The 27,886-nt window shown below is 42.5% G+C and overlaps 1 protein-coding gene across 4 annotated transcripts in view; it reads right to left on the bottom strand.

Moving 5' to 3' along the window:
• The window catches only part of plekhm3 (pleckstrin homology domain containing, family M, member 3), a 63,298-nt gene that overhangs the window by 35,272 nt on the left and 140 nt on the right, over positions 1–27,886 (bottom strand). Inside the window, exons 1-3 of one of the 4 annotated variants that reach the window (XM_033615485.2) lie at positions 24,397–24,505; positions 23,152–24,180; positions 8,758–9,867 (exon numbers count right to left, since the gene is read on the bottom strand). In XM_033615485.2, coding sequence (XP_033471376.2) covers positions 8,758–9,867; positions 23,152–23,668 — 1,627 coding nt within the window. In that variant the 5' untranslated portion in view covers positions 23,669–24,180; positions 24,397–24,505. Of the gene's footprint in view, positions 1–8,757; positions 9,868–14,689; positions 14,944–23,151; positions 24,181–24,304; positions 24,506–27,886 lie in introns of those variants that run through there. The other 3 variants (XM_078174642.1, XM_033615477.2, XM_033615494.2) reach the window with 3 other exon arrangements.

Genomic DNA, 27,886 nt, shown 5'->3' with positions numbered 1-27,886 from the left:
ACAATGCATTCATAAGATTATAGGTAAGTAAATAAAGCCGTGCCTCCTGTTAGAGGTGTTCTGGGCACGTCCAACCGGTGGGAGGCCCAGACCCAGAACACGCTGGAGGGATTATATATCTCGTCTGACCTGGGAAAGCCTCAGGATCCCCCAGGAGGAGCTGGTAAGCGCTGCTCGGGAGAGGGACGTCTGGAGCGCTTTACCTAGCCTGCTAACCCCACGACCCAGCCATAAGTGGCTGACAATGGATGGATGAATGAAATAAAGTATATATACAGTTAGAGGCAAATTCACTAAAGCTGCACAAATACGACAAAACAAAACCCCGTAATTCCAAAAGCATCCATAAAGGCTGATACGCACCCCTAGCAAAAGAGGTTACAATGATAAGACTCCCCATTGGGTTGTCCATTCAACATCCGCGTACAGCCTCAGAGACAAGAAGCCGCCATTTTGGACTTACAAGAGGGGATTATTCTGCTTAAGACTACTAGTTACCAAATGGCCATGGCAATCATTTAATCTAAAGGATTTCCCCTCTCTTTCTTTACCTGCTTGTAGCCACACTAGTGACATTAGCACTACTACTTTTTTTACAATAATGGAACAATATATTGTAAAATCAATCCTGCTTTATCCACAGCCAGAATTATATTGTGAAATATAACTGAAAAACACATGGATAGGGTTTTAGAATCGCGTATATTAATTTCCATTACATATTAAAAAGCAGAAATGTTTCTAAGGGTGCTGTCACACCTGCCCTGTTTGGCTCGGTTCAATCGAAGTTTATTTGCCCCCTAAGTGCGGTTCCCGTGGTGCTGTGTGAACACAGCAATCACACTCAGGTGCGCACCAAAACAACCGGACCTAGACCTTCTTGAAGAGGTGGTCTCAGTCTGGTTACCAACGAACTCTGGTGCGGTTCGTTTGTGGTGAGAACGTGTTCTGACCTCGATCTGAACCAACTGCAGTCACATGACACATTGTTTGGGTTAAACATGAGCATGTTACAGTCCTGGAGGATTATTAATGTGCACCTCCTCCTGTACTGCCTTAATATGCACATTCAGCACATCCAATGCATCAAAACATTGTTTTCTAGTTGGAGCCGCGTCTCGTGTTCAAACTGTATGGTTTGACTAAAATGAACAATGACAGCAATATAGTCCACGATGAGCAGCGCTAAAATCAACCTGCGTAGTTGTCCCTCCATTGTGACATTAGAAAGTGTCACATTTATCTTGCAAGTGTACTCTTCTTCAACGTTTGCTTTACTTCCTGGATTTTTCCCACATGGAAATTCTGACCAATCAAGCAGCTTTCTCACACACGGCATTTGATCTGGTCTGCTTGTAAATGCTGCCGTGACAACACGAATCAACTCTAGGCAATTATACAACTTTGTCACATTAGTCCCTGATTCAGACCAAAGCAAGACAACTCTAGGTCTGAAAGCACCCCTAATATTCTGCCCACTTCAAGTATGTAAATGGAAAGGAATAAAAAATACACTTATCAATACAGTGTAGTCCAGTACAACACTATCTTTAGATACAACCTCAAAAATAAAATTTTCTTCATTTTCAAAGTGTGCTGTAACTCCTTTTTTTTCCAGCCAATATGCCACTACTGATCACCTCATGAGTGCTGCTTTTCAAATTTTCTGTGTATCTGTTTCTATTAACACTCTCTGCTGCTAACTGCTTCCTCCATTATCAGCACACAGTAACAACTGCTCTCTCTGCTTGTCTCTGATCTTTTATTGGTCTTTCTGGGACGAAGAGAAACAGGGACAGAGGGAAAAGATGAATGGGAATTCAAACGTAGCTCAAAGGTCTACCGATTGTACTGCGGCTCTCTGTAGTGAGAGAGGGTCACTTTGACCTGCCCGGGGTGAGTGTACGGTGCAGAGAGAGAGACGTAGAGACACAGGGAGAGGGAGAGAGATGACATCAGGGCAGAAAAAGGAGGGGGTTCATGCTTTCATCTGCCCGCCACTGGTTTTAAACCACCACACCTCTGAGAGGACGCTGGTGTGTGTGTGTGTGTGTGTGTTATGTACATGTGTGTGAATTAAAACTGAAAAGACGAGAGAAGCCTGAGCTTTGATGTGTCTCATTCACACTGACCAAACACTCGAATGAAAATGTGCACAAATTGAGAGTACTATGACTAGAGCAGTGTGTGTGTGTGTGTGTGTGTGTGTGTGTGTGTGTGAATTAGAGAGAGAGAGTACATCTTTTGATGTGAGCCCACCTCCTACTTCCTCGATTCCCTCAAATCTACTGATTTCCACTTCACCCGGAGCCCCCCTGTCCAACAGATTCACATGGTCTGTCAGGGGCCTGAGAATGTGCTCCAGTGCAACCACAGGGGTCACCAAACCTGAGGACACACTCTGCACAATGTGTGTGCGTGATGAGGGGTGATGGGGGAGTCACGGTCTTCAAACGAACACTAACAGTTTCCTTCAAAAAGAATCAAAACCGCAGCAATCCCCATGTGTAATTAGTTGAATACATTTTACATTTTGATGTTAAATAACCAATCACTCAGATGGACGCAGCATGCATATGCAGAGTGCGGACTTGAAACAAGTTCAAAGACATATCGGGGGAAACAAAAGTAGCATATAGAACATCAAGTGATCTTGTTTAGATTCGCGGCTTCATATATGAATAATCAAACATGCGTTACGGTGGACAAAAGAGCATGAATGTTTCTGTTTAATTGTGGGGTTTTGAAGGCCATTATGAGTGGCCATCTACCACCATTACACCCACGGCTAAGTGGGCTAGTTCTCCAGGTACTGATCCATAATTCAAAAGCCAGAGTGCCAAGTCTAGATTAAATAACAGGAATATTGTGCTATGTTAAAGGGTCTTTTTCAACCTGGACCCTATTTTCCCGTGTTTTTGCATCAACATGTCTAATGGGAAAAACAATTTTTGAAACTGGTTCAGTATTGAGGAGACCACACAGATTGTTATTCAACATTATGGAAAGGATCCCTACAGAGATAGACCTTTTTGTTAAAAGGCCTTTGCACACTGACACCGAAATTGTCGCACGTCTAAAAATTAAATCCGACTACATGTTGTGTCAATCACGTTCACACACTTAGTCAGAAACCTTCGTCTGTCATTAAAATTTACGGAAAAGTTTCTGTTTTGTGCATTTTTCTCATCTGTCAGAGCCTTTGGAGACGTTTGATCAGGAATCAGTGAAGAAAATGTGGCGGAGGGACACAGCCGCGACAAGACAGAGGAACAGGGTGCAGAGAATCATTTCATAACTCAGATAGCTAATTATTCAGATGGATGATGATGAGGAGGAGGAGGATGTGGACTGCACACAGAATGTGGAGGACAGCTCCGCCCCTTCATGCAGTTGCGGTGCCAAATTAAAGACAGGGAGGGAGTGATGATAGACAGAGAGGTAACTCCAGTGGAGAGAGGCAAAGGAGGAAATGTGTCGATAAAATGCATCAGAATCAGTGTGCAAGGTTTCTGTGTGTAACTATTTTTACGGATGATGGATTAAAAAAACGCATCCGAGAAAAACGGACTCACTGTGCAAAGGCCTAAAGAGCAGCATCGTTCTTGTTTAACCTGAAACAGCCCCAAAATAGTTATCGCCAAACCCACTAGACTAATTTAAATAAACAATAATTCTATCATCATAAAACACACTTTATTCCAAGCAAACAAAACAAAACTCAAAAAACATTTTGCTTTGTCTGACATACTCAGCTCATTTTCAGGTTCGTACTTGTACAGCGTTTTAGATTTCCAGAACATGTTTACATGCTTTAATGGTCAAAAAACACTTTATTTACCTAATACTGTCTGTGCGGTAACACTCGTGAGGTTTCTACTGTTTTTTTTTCGCCGTTAAAGGGGTTTTTTTGGGGAGTTTTTCCTTATCCGCTGCGAGGGTCATAAGGACAGAGGGATGTCGTATGCTGTAAAGCCCTGTGAGGCAAATTGTGATTTGTGATATTGGGCTTTATAAATAAAATTGAATTGAAAATTGAACTTGTATGCGGTTCCCAATTGGTCCAACCACGGGAGCCAGATTTTTCCTTAGTCATTAGTTCAAGGTCCACACAGTTTAATATATTCAGCGTCATACTTGCGTTTTGGCCATGTCATCGAGCTAGTTTTCTGTCTCTGTCAAGTATCTGTTCATTATTCACTCACTCACAGCAGGAAACAGCACTTCAAAATAAAAGCTCTGTGCTGGAAATTCACTGTACTTCAAAAATAAAGTGTGTTTTTTACAAACTTGACACATTCAAGAGTCACTTAGGGTGCATTAAAAATGGACTCGCAACCTACTTTTGGACCATGACTCACCAGTTGGGAACCACTGATCTGAGAGGCTATGTTTAGCGCCTGTCTCTTTGAGCCCCCCTCCTGATAGAGCCCAATCTGCTCAGATGGGTCCCCATTTCCTGGTCTTCCACATCATAGTGTCTCTCTGCACTGTCATTGCAACCACTGAATGATTGTAACAGAGTAAAGTGGGATTTTTTTACAGTGAAAAATCACCAATAAAAGCTTCTAAACACAACCAGACATGTTCCTGCAGGAATATGATCCAATATCGGGGAAAACTTTACAACATCAGTAACTACGTCTGCATATTTCCCTAATGTTAGTATGTAGCTTCATGTAGCAGTAGAGACTAGGTAATGTAATCACTTGCAGTAGCATGCCTGGAGCAGATGACCTTATAAAGAAATCTGTCACACTATGAAGCCATGCTGTAGCCAGAGTAAGAAAACGGGTCTTTTTGTAGGTTTACCTCATTATTTGAAACCTTTCCCACGTTTAAATAAGAAGATCCTTCATTGTAACACTATATATATAACCCAAAATACGAAAAAGCATAACAGGTCCCTTTTCAAATTGATGGAAGACTGATTTCCCAACTGAAAAATAAACAGAAATTAAAACTACAAACCTCTAAAAACACAAGAACTCTAACAATAACTTGTGGACTCAAGCGCAATTTTAAGGTCTTAAATTAAGAAGGTGTAAAAGACTTTTCAGGACCTGCTAAGTGACACTGCAGGAGACTAAGAAGGGATACAGTCAAATAAATGCGAGGGGGGTAAAGGGGGAGAAAGGGAGACAAAAAGAGGTAAAGGCTGCGAGTCTGAATGAAGTGATGAAAGGAAAAAGAAAGAAAGGGAGGACAAGAAGGGAAATAAACGGATTGAGCAAGCAGAGGTGTGCTCTGTATAGAAAATGGCCGTATCCAGCTGTCCCTTCCACCCAGCTCTACCCAGAAACCCTTCAATCAAACAACCATGATCAAGGCTGACCACTGTAGCATCCCCAGGCTGCTTTCATTCGTTCTCATTCATTCATTCATTCATTCATCCATTTTTCCTCTCCTCCAGTGCTTTAAGCCTACCAATTATCATCAGTTGCCCCCAGACGGCCTCTGTCCTTGTTCCTGTTTCAGCTGGCCTTTCAAACAGCCCCTGCATTAATAAGCCAGTTGTTACAAATAAAAAGGGAGGTGAGCGGTGATTATTCAAAGCCCTCCTAAAAGAGAGAGGCAGAGAGAGGAAGCCCATGTTTCACACCCAGGGAGAGTAAAAGCACCGCCTGCCATTTATGGGGCTGCCCAAAGGCCCCAGTATGGAGACTAACAGGAGGGATAATAAAGGAGAGAAGGAGGCTGCAGTGGTTCAGGATATGAAAAAGGTTCTCAGTACCGAAAAACACCCAAAACCACTGACTGACAGGGACAGGTAGATTCATTTAAAGAGGCAGGGTCTTTCATAGATTTGTCCAATAGGATACAAAAGATAAAAACCACTTAAACGGCAAGTTTGGTATTTTTCAACATGGGACCTATTCTCTCTTCATATGAGTAGAGAAAAAGTCTGCTAGCCACTAGGATAATTTATACAATATAAATTGCCATAGGCTTGTGCTAAAACGTTAGCATGTTGTATTTGTGGGGAAAATGTGTCCAGATGAAGACAAGTGTTTGTCTGTGAATGCTGCGAGTTATAGTGAAGCTGATTTGTGTTCTTGTGTTTGAAATTGTCTCTATTAAGCCATGTTGAATGTGTTTAATGTGTGTTTTGAATCAACTAAACTTTGCAGCACTGTATTTTGGAGGTGTAACTGCAGAGTGACACAGACACACTGATGAACAAGTATTAATTCCGCGTTTACTGTAAGTCTTTGTTTTTGCCACTGACAGGCTCATATTTTTATTATTAGTGTCTGACAACATTACGGAAATGATCCCTACAGAGATACGCATTTTTGTGTAAGCAGAAACACCCCCGAAATCACTATCGCCAAACCAACCAGACCCAATTTAAATAAACACTAATTTTGTCATTAGAAAATACACTTTATTCAAGTCAACAAAAACAAAATAAAAGTCACAAAACCTATCTTGTCTTTCCACTGTTCAAACAATCACAAACTCATGACAGTAACAGTATGACATCAATATGTCAACAAGGATGAATTTTTCATATCATATTAAAATTTATACCAGTATTATCATGAACGAGATGATATGGCACACCCCTATTTCTAACATTAAGAAGAGAAAACTCTTATTCCCGCCAGTAGTAGAAGAAGAACTTGAATCCAAAACTAAACAAAGATTATTAAGTAGTGCATGATAGTATAAACACCAGTGTGGAACACAGCTTCGTATTTTGCCCACTAACTCTGCCCTGCATTCATACCGTTTGTTCTATTTTGGGATATAAGAACCCTTTGCCAGTCAGTAATAAAGATCTGAATGGATAACACATTTTCAATTTTCAACACCCTACCCTTGCACTGACTACAAAGAAGGGAAGAAATAAAACAGCATGTCTCTGCCCAACCACACATTTTACTCCCAGTTTTCCTGTTTCCTCTTCTTCCGTTCAAACAGGGTCTAATCTTATTTTATGGCAGTGAAGGTAAACAGTCGCACCTTCTTAAAGAAATTACTACACAAGAAGATGACGTATCAGAGCAAGAATGAAAGTGGTCCAGCAGGGTTTGCAAAGAAACAAACCCAGTGTGAAAATGAATCTGTATCTTTCAATACACCATATTCGGAGCCAGGTATGTATCAAGGAGTCCTAAGGTTGTGGGTGCCATGTTGAAATTTCTAACCTTTGTGGGTAAACTTGTGAAACATGCGACTAAAGTGCACAAAACCTCGCTAAGGTAAATGAAAATAAGGTCATTCTATGTCAAACCATTTTAGATATGTTCAAACTTTCAATATATGCTATTTGACACCAAATAAATGCTGCAAACATTTTTTTCAATGATTACCTGGACTTTTAACATGGCTTTAAATTTTTCCAAGGGAACTAGATTATCAAGATGTAATATGCTCTGCAGAACATTACAAGTCCAGGAAGCAAAGCAAGAAATTGCTTTTTTACCCACCTGACAGTTAACTCCTACAGGCACAAATTTGGCAAGGGCACAGAAAAAACAGTAGATCAACACATCCAAGTGATTGAATGGCACCAGCAGATGTAATAGTTTTAGTTACTGGCCCTTGAAAATGGAAAAATAACACAAAATGGGTGGTTTGGGGGCCCTAATTAGCAGGGGTGGGAATCACCGGTACAATGTTATCACAATACTAAGGTAAGTCATGATACAATATTATTGTGATTTCAAATATGCTGAGTATTATGAAAAAATATATTGCGCTATATTGCAAATTGTTACCTTTTTTCAACTGTAAATTATGTCCCCAATGGAAAACTTTGTCATCATCTGTTTTATTTAATAAGATAAAGTTTTCAGTCTGTTCATCTCACCTCAGCTATTTTTTTGCAGCAGCAAAATGCATCTAGTGGACTGAAAAGGCAACTGATTATATTATTCTAGTAGGTTACCTTAACTTTAATTTGTATTTATAATACTAATGATTTATACAATAAAAAAGTCCCCCAAAGTATATTCATATGGACGTTTCCATATTTACTGCAAAAAATACAGTGTTTAATTGATGTTGTGTGAAATTACAGGGGCTCTAATACCATCAGAATATGAGATATGGCAAGTACAGCCAAGGTTGCACTTTGTCGCCATTTTGAAATGCCAAAATGGAGATGACAACTCATTCCTAGGACAAAAAATGTGGGCGAAAAGGGGTTTATATGTGGGCAGTTTCTGTGTTAAGTTATTAGTTCCTTCCTTGTTGCCTTCATGTTTAAATTGAACAAGATATGTGTTTTCAGTAGGGCTGCAACTAACTATTATTGTTGATTAATCTGTCGATTATTTTCTCAATTAATCCATTTGGTGTTTAGGCAAAAAAATGTCAGAAAATGGCGAAAAATGGAAAAATGTAGTGTTTCCCAAAGCCCAAGATGACGACCCCAAATGTTTTGTTTTGTTCACAAACCAAAAATATTTGGGTTACCATCAAAGAGGAGTGAGAAAAAAAAAAAAAATTAGTTGGCAATTTATTTAATAGTTGATGACAATTCGATTAATCATTGCAGCTCTATTTTTAGGGACCAACATGTCAAAAAAACTTTGCAATTTTCAAAATTAAGCAAAAATATTTTACAGAACTTTTATTTTCTCTGATAGCATAAACACAAGGTATGAACTAAGTCTAAAATGTAAACAAAAACCGGATCTGATTTGACACAGAGTGACCTATGAGGAAAAATTTTCATTGTCATGCAATCCTCTCATACAACAGTTTGTGGGTCTGTGTGTGTGTGTGTGAGTGATGGTCATTTACCTGCACATCTGAAGCTCTGAGCAGTCAGCCCCTTCTCCACGGCCAGACAGGTGAGAATACTGAGGAAACTGGTGGTGACTGACTGCCTCTTGGCTTTCTGGGCCTCCCGCTGTCTCCTCTCCCTGGATGGTTTTGATCTCAACAGCACTCCCTGGAGGGCTGGAGCTCCTTCTCCCGACTCTCCTCCTTCTTCTTGGGCAGGCCTCTGCGCTCCGACCACCTCCCGCAGGGCATCCATCCATTCCTGGGCCTTGAGCTGATCGTCCGCCCGAAGTCGAAGCACATCTTTGGGGAAAACGATCTGGAAGCAGTCCCCTCTGTCTGTCCACGGCTCTCCATTCTCTGGCTCCTGATCATGCTGCACGGCCGAGCAGGAGGCCATGGAGTACTGGAGCACAGGCTGGGAGACAGACCCACGGCCCTCAGTGGGGAAGGCCCGGAGAGCAGATCTGGTCAGGACGAAGGTGAAGGCCCGCCAGTTGTTCTGATCCACCAGCTGGTGGAGCAGACCAGCTTTGAGGATATCCTGGTAGCGTTGGGTGAACAGAGGCAGGGTGGTGGGTCTGCTCAGGACGCCAGAATTAGACTGCAGAGAGAGTGATGCCTCCGCTGAGGTGGGGGTGTCGCTGTCACCATCAGGCCTGGTGTCAAGCCCAGACGGAGAGGGAGACGAGGAGGGTGACATGGGTGCAGGGAACTTGACGATCTGTTGCTTTTCCGCTCCGGTCTTACGCTGGTGGTTCTCCTTCCTCGTGGGTCTGGCTGCCTGCACCTTCTCCAAAATCAGCCGTCTCCACTCCACGGCCTCCCATTGGCTGGCTGCCCTCAGCTGGAGACGCGTGCTGTTGAAGAACAAAGCCTGCAGCGTGCGTTGATCGGCGGGCTGGGTGATTTGGCCGGGCTGGCTGCAGGGTGCTGGTGAGATGACGCTCTGGCAGTGTGACAGAGAGTAGGCGGTGCCCAGCTGGCGGTTGGCGCTGCTGTCCAGAGTGTACAGCCGGAGCTCACAGGGTGTCAGCTCGACGTGGCAAGGCGTCCAGCGGCCCCGGGGCCCCTCGCGCTGCTCCATCTCACCCTGCTTCACCACACTGCTACTGCTGCTTTTATCAGCTGGACGGAGACGGAGAGGAGGGGAGAAATGAGACACGGATGAGTAATATGTGTGAGTGTTCAGCAGAAATATAAATACAAACTGTTTTATTCTGGATAAACCTTGGAAACGGCACGTCTTCTGTGGGCACAAATAACATGTTAGATACTATAGTGTTTTAAAAAATGTGCCTGTTTTGAGCATTCTGATACTAATACCGTGTCACTGGATCCATGTGACTTCATCAAGGACACAAGACCATTCAGAGGCTTTATCAAACCTGACAATTAGCTTCAAAGGTTTGTATCATTCAAGGTTGTCAGCAGCTGTAGTTTTTTAATGGTTTAAAAGCTGCTAAGGGTTTTTTGTTGTTGTTTTTTTTTTCTTAAGAACTGAGCCCCATTTCCACCAAGCAGTACAGTTCAGCTCAGTTCCACTGTGAAAAGTTGTGGATGGTACCAATGGAACCGTTCTGTACCATCCCCATGTTTGGTCCCCCCTCTGTTGGGGTACCTAGCACACAGATCTGGTACTAAAAGGTGGAGCTGTGAACACTGCAGTCTGATTGGTCAGTAGAGGACGGTCACTCTGCTCAGGGCTGAGTTGTGGCTGGTTTTGAGGCTCATGTAACCACTGTTCATACTGTGGAGAGTTTTATTAGTAAACTGTAACTATAAAATGAAAGGATGTTTTGCTGCCTCTCACAGCAGCTGGAGTCTGAGAAAAAAAAATCAATTTAACTTTTAAGGTGGGACGTTTATTTGTAATGTTACTCAATGCATGAGTTGACAACGTGAATCCATCAGCACACCTTGAACTTCACTGTGACAACTTTAACTATTACTTTAGTTTTTATAGTCTTTCTTGGATGACTTTTAGTAATAAGTGGATCTTCAAGCGTTTAAAAGTATATATATTAATTTCAACCAGATTATGTGAACGGCATATATTCTAATCCTCACTTAGAGAAAAATAAAGCATTGCAGAGTGTTGTTCCTGTGGGCTCCAGCAACACTAAACCCCCTGAGCTTGCCTGAGAAGGACTAAATGCACAAACCTGCTATTTTTAAATATCCCATGGAAAGAGACTCTCACTGCAGCCTGTTTTATTTCATTCTGAAAATGTCGGCACGCAGCCTCGTTCTGTGGACTGATAAAGGAGAAAATACAGTGAGTGCTGGACGGAGCAGAGTAGAGTATCGTTTGTGGTGGAAACCCTAGGGTCTAGGTACCATGTCTGAAGGGTTATTTTTAGTTCCAAAGGTACCATACCTAAAGTGTTTGGTGGAAATGGGGCTTTACATTTACCCAAAGATGCAGCGGGAGGTAACCTTCAACCACAAACTGATGCACACATCTCTTCTTCTTCTGTCTGAGTTTAATGTTACCTGCTAAATGTCAGCAGCTTGTTAGTTTGTGATCTGAACATGGCACTTAATTATGCTGCTCTTATTTGGGTTTATCCACTTTAAGATAAAAAGCTATTCATCAACATAGGTGGTGAGAACAGAGTTGGCTGTCAGAGCATGTTTCATGAATCCCACGTAGGATTTTCTTAATTTCCTCTTATTGCTTTGTGCAAGAACAAATATGAGCCCCATCATGTTTTCGCTCCATCTTTTCACTGCTGGCTTTGCAAATATTGTCACTGCTGTTTCCGCTGGCACCTAAAGCCACACCAAACAGTCATGAGAGGCCCGAGAGTGACTGGTAAACAGGTTAGGATCGAGACAAGCCTCTCAAACCACTCCTGCACCATAATCCACTTCTAAGCCATTGATCCGTATGTTCTAAATAATCAGCGCTTAGCCAGTAAATTGCTAAATACACTATTTCCGGGCGCAAAAGCACTTGACAGAAGTGGTGTGTTTAGCTCTGCTGTGGAGAAACTATGAGTGTCTGGAACATACGGATCAATGTTAAAATGTATTATGCTGCAGAGGCGGAGTGAGAAGTTTCTATGGACATATTTTGTCATGAATCTTGTTCTCTACTGGAATCCACAGCACAGTAACTGCAGTAAATCCAAGCTGACGATCATCCGACATGAGGCAGCAAACTCCACTTTTAAAGACAAGTTGATTCTCAAAAGACATTTTCCATGGAGTATTCCTTAAATGCACCTATAGCCTGAACTCAAGGCACACCTGAGCTACATTTTTGGACATCAAGATTAAATCCATGACAATGAGCTCCATCATTTGTCCTCTTGGTTTGCTTACGCAGCTTTTCCTCCCAGTCGCCTGCATCATAACATCTCTAATTGATCTGAGGAACCTTAATCTAGATCGGCCAGTTTCCTACACAAGGTAGCTTATCGTAGGCTCACAGCTCTGAAAAGAGCGTCAGTATTTTGCTAAGAGATAGCCCTGAGCTGGTGCTCCTCTGAGAACATTTCTTGTCGCCAAGGCAGGAAGAAACAGTATTGTTAAGGAGGCCACTACGCAAACTGTCCCACTTTCTTAATCTAGAGGCCGGAGGTACACCATCTCGCTGTTCAGGCCTTTTCTATCCATTCCTTCACCGTCTGCTGCTCACTGTCTCCTCTTGCGATTACGGTGTGTTTTCTCCTTGATTAAGGAGCGTGCCGACTCAGGTGGACAACAAGCGTCATGACCTCTGTTAGGACATAAAACTGGGTCAGCTTTTATGATGAGCTGTGCTGCATTCACTGCCCTGCCTGAAAAATGCTTAAAAACTCAGAAGACTCAGATGCCAGAACAACAGCAAATCTCTTCTACTGAACAAAATGTTTAATACAAATATGTAATAGGGATTGCAACAAGGTTCTTACATAGAAAGGAAGTGCAACAGATAAAGGAGATGGTGACGCAAAATGGAAATTTGGTGCCACCTCTAGGGGTGAGTGGATTGATACCAAATTATCTATACTACAGATACTACATCTTGTTTTGAAAAAATTGATTCAAGCGTCAACAGATACCCAAAAAGTAGTTTCTCCCTACTTTGTACCTATTTGTATTAAAACAGAGACTAAAAACACATCTTGTGCATGTACCCTCTGCTTCCCTGTATACACATACACGTCGCACACGCGCAGCAAGACACTGGAGCGAGTCTTTTCAGAGAGGCTCAAGCAGGGAATATCCAGGCTTTTAGTAGTGAAGCAAATATTTTTGTCGAATCCGATTTTCAACATTGGTTAATGTTTCATTTTTAGACTGAAATTGGTCATTATTAATGCGTTACTTTAGCAGACTGATCATATATAGCAGACCATATTCAGACATCTACTCTTCATGTGTTATCTACAAGTGTTTCTCTGCTTTCCACTATTTTAGATTAGTGTTGCAGCTTGACGACAGACATTTTAGTATCATGTTGTGCTCTCAAAGAAACAGAAAATGTCACGCAGCATGAACACTACTTTTTGGGAAAATCCCCAACAACGCAAAATGTCACCCTTGTGATACCAGACGTAATACTTAGGTGACCACTAAAGCAAAAACTAATGATCACGATTAAAGCGGGACAGATACTGGATTTTTAACACCACTACTTAAACCTGTTTCATAACGGATATGCTGATGTAAAGATAAAAGAATGCAACAGTAAATATAAGATTAACTAAGAGTTAAAGAGTAACTTTTGCCTCAAAGTGCAGACTATAATAAACCTGACTTCAGAAAAATCAGAGTCAATTCAGAGGCTGCTGAGCGAAACAGCACTGGGCTTTGGATGAAGAGGAAGAACCCCAACTGGTCTGCGAGATGTCCAACATGAGGGATAACAGTGGAGGGGGGCACACCTGGGACGCCATGTGTCAACGTTGAGCCCTCTGGAGGTGTTGTAGGCCGATGACCGAAACACCAATGAAGCAGGGTGCCCAACTGATGACCCCAATGAAGTGAATAACCCAAGCAAGACACAAGACACCAGGCAAGTGCTGGTTACTCTTAGGGATTGTAACAACAAGTCCTATCGGCTCACTTCTATATAAGAAAGCAGTCTTTAAAATACGTATTTCTGCAACTTCTTTTTGAATATCTGCCATCATACTTGCCTATACCTTTATATATGAGATTAGCCAACATCACTCGGCTGATGTGCTGGTGAGGCTCTAATAATGATAGTAATCTTTAAATCACCAAGAGCATCACTATCTAGAGAAAAAAGTGCATGTCACAAACTACTTAAATAGGAGTCTATCTAAAACTTTAATCAGTCATAGCAACAAATAATTCCATAACAGTCCATAAACCTACAGACCTTTGTATGCCCTTTCTGAAGTTCATAAAAAGGTCAGACTTCAGGTGTAGCAATGATTCAGCTCGTCAGGTATCTCAATAATTCCGAAAAACAAACTCTACACATGCCTGTGGATGAATGTTTGGAAACATTTGCCATACTTCAGTGGCTTTTTAGCACGCAGTGTTTCATGAAACCAAAGATTTCATCATTCTGGCGGTTTTGTTTTTGCTGCAATCTCTTCCCGCTGTATCCGCTGCACCAGAAAGAGGAAGAGAGAGCAGCACCTGCTACACAAAGCAGGGCAGCGAAAACTACACGCTGTAGTATGAAACTGGTGACACACAGATGAATCTTTAGGACTGAGGAGGGATAAACTCTGACTTATATGAACTGTCTGAAAGTGCACTAATTAAGTTTTTAGCAGGTCAAACAACATGTCTAAAATAAGATAAATTTGGTTAAAAAGTCAAAGGTTAGGACCCGTTTACAGTGAAATAGTGAAATTCTGCTGAAACAACAGTTATATGAAACCTACATCTAAAAGGATGAAAAAAATAAACTTTTAGCCTAGTTTTTACCTTAAAGAAATACTCACTTCCCCAAATGACCATTTGTGTATTAATAACTCACCCTGTGTTGCCTTGAATTCAGGAAGAAAACTATTTTTCTTGCTTCCTTTCATGGTAAACGAAGAATCCACGAAAAAAGAAAATGTTTGATAAATTTAAGTAGAAGGGGGTCCGCATTTTACTACTGCAAAACTGTATTAACACATCTGTTTACAAACTCTCACACATCTTGTGCAGTATAATCCAAGTCTCATTTATACGCTCAGTACTTTCCAAACTAACAGCGCTTTACAACAGGAAACTAAATGAGAAGTGAACCTTAATTTATGCTCTCCTTGAAGCCAGACTCCAGTGACAGAAACAGTCATTTGAGGTTGAGTTCGGATGCACCAAAGTCGCACAATAACACTAACTGATCGAGGCAGCGGTAGACCAGCAGCTCCCGTGTTCAGCAAGGTAAAATGACTGTTTTTGTCAATAGAGTCTGGTGGCTTTGACGAATGAATAGATGGGGAACTGAGGTTGTTAAAGGGTTTCCCATCAGAAAGGGCTGTCTGACGGAAAGGCAAAGTGGTAAAAATCCTCTCAATATAGAGTACACTTACACTGATATTGAATATTTAGGTGGCTAAAATACATGTTGCTGCTACTCCCATCCACTAAGTTCTGCGACGGTACTCCTGCCGCTTTTCCAAACTTGGGGTGTCTATGGAATACACTAGGGCTGTCAAAATTGCTCAAAAATGACGTTCGAATATTCCTTCTAAAAATAACATAGGTTCGAACCATTCGAATTTTTTTTTTTTCGCATTATGTCCACAAGAGGGCAAACTAATACAAGGAAACATAAATACTTGTAGGTATTTTTATTTCAACATAAACGTCTTTGAAAACATTTACACACCTACACATTAAAACACATAAAACAATTATCTATAACATTACGTTATAAACAACCACGGACCTCTCGCTCACCCCCCCTCTCTGACCTGTCAGGCCACACCGCCCGCGGAAGCGCTGCAAATAGCCTCGAAGCGCCGAGAAGCGAAGCCAGTTTCCTTTCGGTGCCCATGTTAACCGATTGTGTCATCCACACCGGCTGCACCGCGCTGCGCAGCTCCATGGCCGGCTCGCGCCCTGCAGCGATCATTTCGGCGTCTGGTCTATTTTCTGCACGAGCCGCGAGCGAATGTGTCAAGCCGGGTGATGGAGACAACAGCTGGGAGCAGAACCGCTTGTCGACCAGCGTGGAGAAATGCGCGTCTGATGTGAACGAAAGTGCTCCGGCTCGCGGAAGAATTTCGGTGCGCTGCGCTTCGCAGCACTTCCGCAGGCAGTGTGGCCCTGGTGCAGTGCGTTCAGTGCAGCGGCCCAGGTCAACGCCCACTCGCAAAGAGGACAGCTGCGGTGGTGTTTTTTTTTTCTCCACAATCAAACATCAATTTTCACATTCGAAGGTCCATTTTTTTTCAAATTCAAATTTAAATTCGAATTTAGAATATTCGTTGACAGCCCTAGAATACACTAACTACGAGTAAGTACCTTGTATCTGCCTCAATCATTAATTTGTTTGTGTTATTGTGTGACTTTGGTGTTTAGTTTGGATTCAGCAAAATAACACAACAACACAAACTAAATGATCCAGGCAGTGGTAGACCAGCAGCTCCCGTGTTCAGTGACGTAAAATTACTGTTTTTTAAATGCAGTCTGGCTTTGAAGAGAGCATAGCTAAGTTTTACTTTTAGTTTCTGTTTGGAAAGTACTGAGCATCCTACTGGATAAATAAGACTTGAATTATACGGCACGAGTTGTGTGAGAGTTTGTAAGTGGAGGTTTTTACATAGTTTTCCTGGTGACTTCAATTCATTTCATTTCATTTTCTTTTTGGATTCTTCACTCACCAAGGAGGCATGCAAGAAAAACAAAGTTTTCCTAAGGAAATCAATGTAACACAGAGTGAGTAACTGATATACAAGCGTTCATTTGGGGGTTGAAGTATTCCTTTAATATCTAGACGTCTTTTAGAGGCTAGACAGGTTTACTTAAAAATAACAACAATCACTGTCCTCTAATCCAATCCCACAATCTGATTTAATTGTAAATCCCCACCAGGAGCAGCCTAATTGGCAGATATTGCATTTTGTTTCCTTAACGTGCTAAATCACTCAAGGAGGGAAAGGCTAAATCCTTCCCAGCTCCGGTGGCGAGTCAAGTGCCTCATCAATCTTATCAAAACAGCAGCAGACACGGTGTCACTCCAGGTCTCGGACTTTGCATGTTAACAAACCTTTTCGCTAAAGGAACAAATGAATATGCAAATAAGTTTTGCAGCCGAAATCAAGACCGGCTGATTGGCAGTGTTCACGCATGGGAGGGTCGAGATGAGAATGAGGCATTGTGGCGAGGAAAGCTGCTGTGTTCAATTAGCCTTCGTCTCCACCTGGTAGGTTTTGACATCACACTCTGGTAAAAGTCTAAAATATACGCATACAAGCCTTCAACCAGAATTAACACTTCTCTCTCAGGGCTGCAGACTACATATCCAGTCTTGCTGCCCTCGAGTCAATCAAGACCTTAAACAAACAACCTCCCCCGCTGATTAGGGAGCAAATCATCATATTACATGCCGTTTTACAATCTAACAGACTCCCACGATTTCCTGGATACCAAAGTGCACATGGACTGCAAATGAAAAAGCACACACAGGTGCGGCATCCACTTTGAACCGCAGAGCTTATCCTGTTCAGGGTCACAGTAAAAGTTATCCCACCATGTACTGGGTGACAGGTAGAAGGGTTACACACTGGACAGGACGCCAGTCTAGTGGTAGTAAGAACTTACTCACGAGTCAACGTCAACATCTTAAAGCTGTATTTTAGTATTTGTGTTTGCGGGTGTGTATGCGCGTCACCTGGAACCCAATACAATTGTAAATGCCCCAGTTGAGTAAGGCCAGAATTTGGAGGAAAAGGATGTGTGTCATGAATGATGTGTTATAGTACGTTCAGATACAACAGGAACTGAAACACAGAGGAAGCAAAGAGAGAAAGAGCAGAACAACTCTCAGTGGCGAAAACTGTGACGAAGATGCAAACTTTAATTTCAAAGTCATAGAAATTCTACCTACTGTTGTTGTAGAGGAGCACGAGCAATGACAGGAACAACTGGAACTGCATCAGACGACTAGGACGAGAGTTAATTGTTTGCTCTTCTTCTGTATACACACAGCCACTCCACACAGTCAGTGTGTTTTGTTCTGCAAATATTCATAGTCGGGGGAACATGTCCATCAGCTATTTGTGACTGATAAACACCAATGAAACTACAGTGGTTAAACCTGCAGGAATACACTGAAAAGAAAATGTTCTTCATGCTGTATCGATGCATCATTAGACTGGAGTTTTCCCAGCACATTAATCTATAAAATGACAACCGGTTTTTGTCCAATTCCAGGGCTGCCCCCTAATAGTCGATCAAACGTTAGTCGACCAGAAAGGTCATTAGTCGGGAAGATTTCATTGGTCGCTTAGTCGCAGATTACTCTATTAGGAGCTGTGCCTTGTCAAAATAGATCAAAACCTATATAGCTGGACCATGTGGGAATTTAATTTGAAAGGACAGACACAGGAAGTGGCCACGCTCAGCAGTCAGACAGGAGTCAGGTTACAAACCAATCACAGCCTACAGATACCTTTCCCTTCTTCTGTAAATATTCAGTCTGATAAATACGGAAAACCATCTTCTCTGGTACTCATGGTTTCAGTAAAGTAAACTGAAGCATTGAACTGTGGGGAATCTAACCGAGCTAACGATGTGTAGCATCTCCATACTGACAAATGTTTAAACTTTTTTATCAGGATGTGCGATCTAATCAGCTTACTAATGTTGGCTCCAGTGGGTAGACAAAAACCTGGTTTTATACATCCGAAGAACTTCTATAAAAATAAACTGCTTGGACACCAGACCAGGCCTCTAATTAGCCCTTTTTAAATAGGAATTGTGCAAATTCGCAGGGAAACCCAATCAGTCTTCTTTCAGCATTGGCAGTATAAAAACAAAATCGGGGAGTGCAGCAAAATGCCACCTACCTACTTTTGTTCATACTTGCTTTCACCGTCCCCGTCATTTGACGGTTAATGGCCTCTTCGTTTGCGAGTGCAAGGAGGGTGCGCAATTCCTTGTCTCCCCCGTTGCTCATCTTTACAGTGTCTGTCAGGTTTGCGTTTCCCTCTTGCTTTTACATGTTCGCTAATTCCTGCTATCAGCTGTTTCCTGTTTATCCCCCGCCAGTGGGTCACACGTGCGGCATCATCAACAGCTCCTTCCACAAGTCATCGACAGCACCTCCCGTGGCAGAGGGGCGCCTCGTTCTTTTCAAACCAAAAAGGCTCCGCCAATATGTTTACCCCTACATGGCGGAAAATTGGGCACCTCGGATCAACTCGCCAATGCAGCTCTGTGTGTCTAAACGCTCACAGCTTGCTGGCAAGCCTGGATTGCTTGCCCGGATTTAAAAAAAATAATAATTATGGCTAAAACGTAGTTTCTTCCATCACTAGAACTAAGATAAAAATATTCACAAACGAAAAAACAGTGTTTAACTTTTGATTGAACACTAAATTAAAACCCTCGGCGCACACTGCAGCACAATCAAACAGATGCGCAACTCAGAGCATCAGAAGTGTCTCTGACACCAGACTCAGAGCGGACCGGTGAAACTGGGAAATGCATATTAGGCTTACTAGTTACTACTTACGTTTTTCAAGTGATTTCCCAAATTTGTTGTTGAGTTGTGATATGCCAATTGGGTTAGTGTTCCGTTTAAGGCCTCCCCCAAAATGACGGAAAAAAAAAAAAGCGCTGAAGCTTAGAATTTTTTTTTTTTTTCTCCATAATCGAAACCCGTGCCATCGAACAAAGCTTCGAATTTTTTTGGGTCAGCCCTAATAGAGACAGGCCTTTATTTGTCAAAATATGGAGCCAAGCCGAGCTAGTAAAAAGGACTGGGCGTTTAATTAAAGTTTAACGGAACATTTCGCGCTGCCACAAGCCTCTTGTCCATGAGTAGATGCACATTTCCTTCTGCATGGGGATTTGGTTGATAGGTGTAGTTCAGCAGAAAGAAAATAGTTCCTACATTAAACTGCTCACAACAAGGTCTGTGGATTATCTTGAGTAACAAGGTCATGATTTCTGGAAAGAGACACTGCTGCTGAGTTTTTTTAAAAGGTTTTTTTTACGCTTTGAGCACCACAAGCTGAGTGCCATCTAGTTCCATTAAAGAGAGAGCAGACATCTCTACAGCTGATATCTCCAACACTCGGCAACTCACACCAAAACAATCTAGACTGATAAACAGCACTACAGGTGAGAGGAAAATAATGTAATTTTGGCTTTAGAGTGAACTGTCCCTTTAACATTTAGTCATTAAGTTCTTTACTGTTTGTTACCAGATGCATATTTGCACATAACATGGAGTATGACCTTTTATACAACTATTGAGGAATGCTTGCAACAAAATGTGCAACCAGAAATAGACCAATTTTTAATATAAGAACAGATGAATGCAGCCTTTAGAGTTCACTGAGCAGTGTTACAAAACATATGCTAAGAGCTTTAATAAAAAGCAACACATACAGTCTGTTTGGTTCCATATATACATGTATATTGTGTATATAATAATGATCATCATTTCCATTTACCATCTAAACATCCCCAGCTGTCACTAATGGAAAGGCAAACAGGCCCTCTTTTTTTTTGTGTGTGTGAATGAAGAGACATAGCGAGGCCGGGCTAAATCACTCTGCCTTCTGCTTATTACTGTCCTTTTCCTACTTCTCTCCTTTCAATGCACATCGAGCCAAACTAAATAGCCTGATGCCTTTTCACACATATGCTAATACTAAATAATCCTGCCTGTATCAGGGGCCGGGTAATTGGGTTGCCTCTTCTCTCGCCTCATTTGAGTCCATTTGCTGACAGGATTACAGGCTATTATCCCTCAGGATCCCTTAGGATCTCCTTAGGCCTTCAGATGGCCAAAACACACAAACAAATGGTGTGTGTGTGTGTGTGTGTGTGTGTCGGGCTCTCTGCCTGAACACTGACTGTCATAGCACAGCTGTGTCATTTCAAGTTATCATCATCTTCTATCATTATTGCTTTCTCTGAGGATGCTTCAACATAAGTACAGCATACGCCCCGATCTGAAGCACAAATAGTCCGAGACTTCTGTCCTCCGAAAAGCCTCTCAAAGGCTGAGAAAGCTTTCCGGTGAATGGACGGTCGATCAGAGCAAAGCAGCAGGAGGAGGAGGAGGAGGAGGAGGAGGAGGAGGAGGAGGAGGAGGAAGAAGGAGGAGGTGTACATATCTCTGACAGGTAGGAACCGGACTGTTGGTCAGCACAGGACATGACATCATCACTGTGTCAAAGTAACTGCTGCTCATCATGCCACAAATGCCCAATTAGGCGAATCCAGTGCGAATAAAGGGTCAGGTCTCCCAAATTAGAAGACGTATAATTTCCCACTTCACTTAAGTGATGTAGATAGTAGTTTGGGCTACATTTATATCTGCAGCTGAGACGTCCTGAACCACTTCAGAGTTTCCCCTATAATTGGGAACCCAGAGCAGGCAAAAAAAATTTAAATCCCCAAAATAACGGCACACTTCCATTCCAGTGTTTCCCCTATATACATTCTGTAGTGGCGCACCGCTGTGAGTCCAAGAACGAGTCAAGTGTCTGTTGTTAGTTCATGTCTGTAATAACAGCAGGACGGCCAAGTGTCTGTTATCTGAACTGCCAAAGTCAGTTGAGCAGACGAAGAGAGGACACTCAGCAGACCAACGCACTCTCACTCCGACGTTTGGTCATGGACTTTCCATGTCCACATACGATGCGCACAGTACCCTGGATGCGCTGGTTGTTGATGTTCTGGGACAGTGTGTCAAGTTCTGCATTTTACATGCTTTGTCTTCATTCAAAATACACTTCTGTTTTCACAGGAAATTTACCGTTTACATACAGTCTCTAATAAACGCACTATGTCGCACATGGTTGGATTTAGGCAACAAAAACATGTGTTTAGGGGGTTTGGCTTTAGAATCCTGTGGGACACGAACACCACTCTCTCCGGGGAAAGTCCCACCTGCCTCAGTTGGACTTTCACCGCCTTAAGTTTCGTCCTTGTCCCACTGCATTTACCCCTTTTTGGCGCCCAACTGCGGCCCTTTTTGCCAGGGACAGGACATCACTGTCGCACCAGTGGGTTGGGTTATGCTGTTGGTGGCTACTGGTTACTAACAGGCCTCAGTAGTGAACAACACGGCAACGTGTTGACAGACTCTGTTTTTATGTTTTTAGCTGAGCTAGACCTAGCTAGTTAAAACAGATCAGTGAGGCCGTTTTGCCCTCATTGTTCTCGAAGAAGTTTGCTAGATGTGGTGTAATGTAGCCTTGGCGGTGCGTTTTATGTGGAGTGAGCCCTGCGCCGGACTGCCTAGTTTCTTAGGGTGCTTTCACACCTGCCCTGTTTGGTTCGGTTCAGTTGAACTCTAGTTCATTTGCCCCCTCAGTGCGGTTCGTTTGTGCAGGTGTGAACACAGCAATCGCACTCAGATGTGCACCAAAACAACCAGACTGAGACCTTCATGAAGAGGTGGTCTCAGTCTGGTTACAAATGAACTCTGGCGCGGTCCGTTTGTGTTCCGACCTGGATCTGAACCAACTGCAGTCTCATGACACATTGTTTGGGTTAAACATGAGCATGCTACAGTCCTGGAGGATTAGCAATGTGCGCCTCCCACTCGCATTGTGTCGCATTTATCTTGCAAGTGTACTCTTCTTCAACGTTTTGTTTACTTCCTGAATTTTTTCCACATGGAAATTCTGACCAATCAAGAGCAGCTTTCTCTTGCACAAGGCATTTGATCTGGTTCTCTTGTAAATGCTGCTGTGAGAACACGAACCAACTCTAGGCAATTATGTAACTTTGGAACAAAATTAGTCCCTGATTCAGACCAAAGCAAGACAACTCTAGGTATGAAAGCACCCTTAATGCTTCATTGCTTGCCAGCAATCGGTTATATGGTAACTTAGGAGGCAATCTGGTCTTGTGTGCTCTGATTAATTTGGCATGCAGTTCAAACACCAGTCATGATTTTATTTGAAGGAAAACTCAACTCCTGGCATTCGCTTCTGGTGTTCTTCACCGCTGTTTTGGAAGAAGGAAATAGCGAGAGTAACAGGCCAACAAGTTTTTTAAATGACATACCTTTCTTTTTAATGAGTGCTGTGCAGTGGTGGATTTCAAACACTGATAACCTAAATGTTGTCAAGTGTGTCGTCAACAGTGTGTTGTAAAGTCAAGTCAATTTTCATTAGTATCACCCAATATCTCAGATTTTTCATTAGAAATTACCAAAATCTTTTCAGCTCTATCACAGACCTGAAAGATTTGGACTCACAAATTCATAACAAAACTTCCTCCATCCTCTCACGCTCACACTGTTAGTGAACTCACCCTCTGGCTGGTGGTTGAGGATCATGTTCTTCAGAGTGTTGCAGTCCACAGTGGGCAGTCCATTGTCCGTGTACGCAGATGGCCGGTAGTTGACGTCTGACCTGGAGCGATTGTGTCCCTTCTTGAAGGCCGAGTTGGACGAGGAGTTGGCAGCGTTGTTGGTGCACTCCTTGCTATGGGCTGCCAGGTCGTTGGTGGAGCGCGCTCGGCTTCTCTTGCCGTGCCTCAAGCCCATCCCCAGCCCCAACACGCTGAAGTTGTCGGCCCAGGCCAGGCCTAGGGGCCCCACCTCCGGCTGCTCTCTAGCCAGCAGGCCCCACACACCGCTGGAGCTCAGCTTCCCCAGCGCGGCACTGGACACCTCCTGCAGCTGCTTAGGCTGCCTGGAAGGCTGGAGGGTCCCTGTTTGAGCTTGGCTTGGACCTTGTATCCCGTCCATGCAGTGGATGAAGTCCTCGGTGGCCTCGAGAGCCGGGCTGATATCGCCCACCATGTCGAGCTGCTCGAGCCCCTCCATGGCTGGGCTCCTTCCCCCTGAGCTACAAGTCTCACAACAAGATGGTTTTCCAAAACGGGCACAAAAACACTGTCAGCAGCATCCACATGTCCAACAAAACAAACCGGCTGTCAGCTGGTCAAATCCAAGTCTCTAAGGTATGTGAGAATGGTCCAAGCAGCCTTCAGGCTTCACAAACTGGAGCCAAGTCCTGTTCGCCTCCTCAAGTCAGGGCTTTCATCCAGTGTTACAGCTCCTTTTCAGTGGTCTGCCTCTAGCTCTGGAGGGAAAGTCGACAACCTCCCTCTGGGGAAAGCTTATGCGGCTTTATGCCAGAGCTAAACAAGACTGGCAGTAGCCTGGAGTTCCCCAAATTCGAGCTAGTCTGGGTGGCAAACTACATTACTTAGCCAGACACACTTTGGGTAAGACAAAACCCTACAATCCCTCTGTTCAGACTGAGATGCGCCGACGCTGGTTATTTTGGCCTGTCAGGTGGCTGTGAAGTCATCAGGAGACTGTTTGTGGCTTTACTGTAACAAATAAAAGAGAGAAAGAGGAAATGGTTAAGAGGAAGCATGCTGAACAAAAGCAAGGAGCGGAAACACAGCTGACAGTGAGAATACTGTGATTAATTTAAACATAAAACTGACTCACTTGCCAGGTGAGGCTTTGCCAGGAGAAAAGTTTGATAAGAAGATAACACAGCCTCGACTTCAACAACTTTAAGCACCAAACTACCGACCCACCTACAGCATCTCCATCACACTGAGACCGAAGCTTCACAGATTCCTCCTCAGCAGAAAGAGAAACGATCATCCTCCCTTACATGTCCCGATGAAATAATACTTGACTTCCTCCTCAGCTGCTTATCACTGGTCTGAGCGGGCAGAGAGGAAGCAGGCCTGGGTGGGGTTCCCATCCATCTGCCTGTCTCTTCTGATTCCCTCAACTCCTCTGTCTCCCTCTCCTTTATCATTTGTGCTCTCTCTCCCCCTCATTGATTTTCCTTCTCCTCCACAGCTCAGCCTCTTTTACTTTTCTCTACATATGAATTATTTAAAGAGCATTACATCACTGCGATTCAATTTCTAGTCAGGCCGAGCGATACATTGAATATTCAGGATTGATCTGTGATGATTTGTTGGAGATGCAAAGGAGGATATTATCGTACATATCACTGTGATTTTAATAATTGTATGGATTTTATTTGGGCATTTATGAACCTACAAATATACATTATGATACAGTGCACTACTGCATGGCAATAGAAAATTTAGTGCTGGGAAACAGCCGCAACATCCCATTGAAGCTGCTGACATGCTCAACTGTTGCCATTTTCACAATTTCAATCACAATCAGTCTCGATTTTATTATCTGATCTGTATGTACTTCCCATTTAATTTCATTAGATGATAAAAATAAATGAAACTGAAAGAAAAAGAAAGTGAGAATAAGATTTAAAAAATGCACTAATCCCGAGATGACACAGTTAGCAATGCAGTTTCTTTATGCAAGTGTGTGTCAGGATAATAAAGGGGCAATGCTCCATTAAATTCTAACAAACATTTTGTCTATTCTTTCCTCTTCTGTGTCTGAATTTGATAATTAACAAAGTACTGGCTGTAAAAATACAAGTGCAGCAGCTTTGCCGAGACCTCCGCTGTACCACCGATCACTAACACTGACTAGTTTATATTCCATTTTTAATCTAACACCTCGTACGATCACACACTGACATGATATCATCTGCCCGCAGCTCCAGCTCTGACTTAACCTGAGCGTCGTCATCACCAAGTTACTCATCGAGCTTCCCACTGAACTCCTGCTGACTCACACATGCTGTCAAGCAAACGCAGCCAACAGTAGCCGGAAAGATTAGAATACTTTGGATCAGAGATGAGTGAGGAATAAAGCATGAGGCAGTTCTTTTTGAAATCATGATGTCTGAACGGAAGTTGAAAATGTGACCTGGGGACTGGTCATGATGTGGAAAACAGCCAAATGAGCAAAAATCAATAAATCAAGTGCTGAGTCAACTGATTTTTATCCAGTAAATACTTATCACAGGTTTCACTCTTATCAGTGTTGCCTAAAAGTATAAATTAAGGTGATGTGATGTGGTCAGCGTTTGACCACTGGTCTGGAACAGGTTTGGATTCTTGTGCATGTGCTAAAAGTTCCATTTTTATTTCATGTGAGAGCTCTACAGTATTTTCAATCTAACTGAAAGCAACGTCAGACATATACTGTACATTTTTAAAGAATTTTTTGGGGCATTTTGCCTTAATTAGACAGGACAACTATTAGAGTAAAGGTGGAAATATAAAGGAGATGACATGCAGCAAAGGACTGCAGGTTGGAGCTGACGACCGCTGACGCAAGGACATAGCCTTTGTGCATGGGGCTAGTAGGTGCCCCCACTTATACTGTACATAAAAGGAAAATGGGGTTTTAAAAGAGGAGGTTCCCATCCTCTTCCATTTGGACATAGATTTTCAATCGATCAACTTCTTCATCTTTATCTTTTTGGGTGATGAACTTGGATCAAGTTTTGAGTGTGGTTGCTGGAGAGGTGCCAGATCGTGCCCATGGCTTTATCAAGGTGCCCTTAATCAAGGCACCCAACCCCCATCTGCCCCTCCTCACTCTGTCATACATGTCCTGTTTGTACATGTGTGTATTTCGGGCCTATGTGTGTGCGTAATAAATAACAACAGAGTGAAAAAATCAAACTTCTCCTCAAGAGATGAATGAAAAATGTTGTCTCCTTCTTTCAAGGTCTTTTAAAACGCTACTCTGATCTCATCTTTAAGTTGCAGCTGCAGGTTTGGAGCTGTTATTTAACATTTAAAAGTCTAGTAATTCTTTCTGTGAACTTACAAATGCTCACTAACACTGATATACAAACACAGAAACGTGAGCACAGTGTGAAATGTGAGGTTCACATATGACTGGCTTGAAAACATATATATGTCATTCAAATGCACATTTTAAGTGAACAATATCACAAAGCACGTACACATTCTGAGCAAAAACCATCAGCTACAGTCACATGTGTATTTTCTCTTAAATACAGCACCTTGTGTCTTATGGTTTAATGTTTAATTAAACGTAATATGTTGATAATTCTTACTCTCAGGTTGCTGAAAGTCATCAAACACCCACAAACAAACCAGTTAACAACAATACTCACACATCACCCTAATTATATTCCTACGTCATCATATTTGTGGAAAGATTTATATCTTATTTCCTGTTTTTACCCTGTTACATGCACGCAAACAGCCCCCATATAAGTCAGATGTTTCTATGTTTTGTCAGGTATTGTTTGTGCTTTTATATCCAGGCCCTGAGAGCAATTATAGCTCATTAAGCTGGATTTTTTTAAAGCTGAAATGACAAACTTGAAGGTCAGTACACCTCAAAATGAAACAGAAAGAAGCTTGCGAGAGGACTTTGAACACATCACTGGTGCTTATCTCTAATGCTAGTTTATCTCAGAATTAAATAAGAGTCAGATTCAGCTTTCTTGGCCTCGTATGTGGACACGTACAAGAAATTTGACTCCAGTTTCAAATTGCTCTCAGTGCACTTACACAAATAATATTTACAGGAAAATAGACAAAGACATACAGCTTAAAATAAGGGCAACAAAGCTGAATGAAAGGTAGAAATGAATACAGTGCTCTTATCTACATACAAGTAGATTAAAAAAATATGCAAATAAATAAACATCCAATGGAAAAATTTAAACATTAAATTGATTGTTACCTCATCTTAAATCCCTAAAGTAACGTACAGAATGATGCCACATAAGTTTAACACGAATATCAGCAACCAGACATTAAAACGAGCCGGACTGCAGCCTCGGTGCTGTTGTTTGTGTTTACCTTTGCTGCTGTATCAGTAAACACACAGTCAGCATCTCAGCAGTAAACACAGTCAGAGGTGAAGCCACGGTCAGCATTTCCGATAGCTACATTAATTTTCTCCGTCAGCTAGCTCGCTAATATGTTCTGTTTAACACGACACACTTACTGTATATAACGACATGTATGACATAATGTAACGCCTCTGACAGCTGCTGAATGAGGCCCGTTATACCTCCAGCTAATGTGATGTGATGTGGCTAGTTAGCTAGCAGCTAACGCTAGCTTCTGTCTCTCATCCTTCATCAGTGTCACTTTAATAAAAGATGAAACTGTTCGCGCGCTCAAGTGTTAACCATCAAGTGTC

The sequence above is a fragment of the Epinephelus lanceolatus genome, chromosome 14 (genome assembly GCF_041903045.1).
Source record: "Epinephelus lanceolatus isolate andai-2023 chromosome 14, ASM4190304v1, whole genome shotgun sequence".
In the NCBI taxonomy this organism is placed as follows: Eukaryota; Metazoa; Chordata; class Actinopteri; order Perciformes; family Serranidae; genus Epinephelus; species Epinephelus lanceolatus.
Note: the sequence above shows the minus strand (reverse complement) of the source record. Positions and strands in the feature narration are given on the sequence as shown.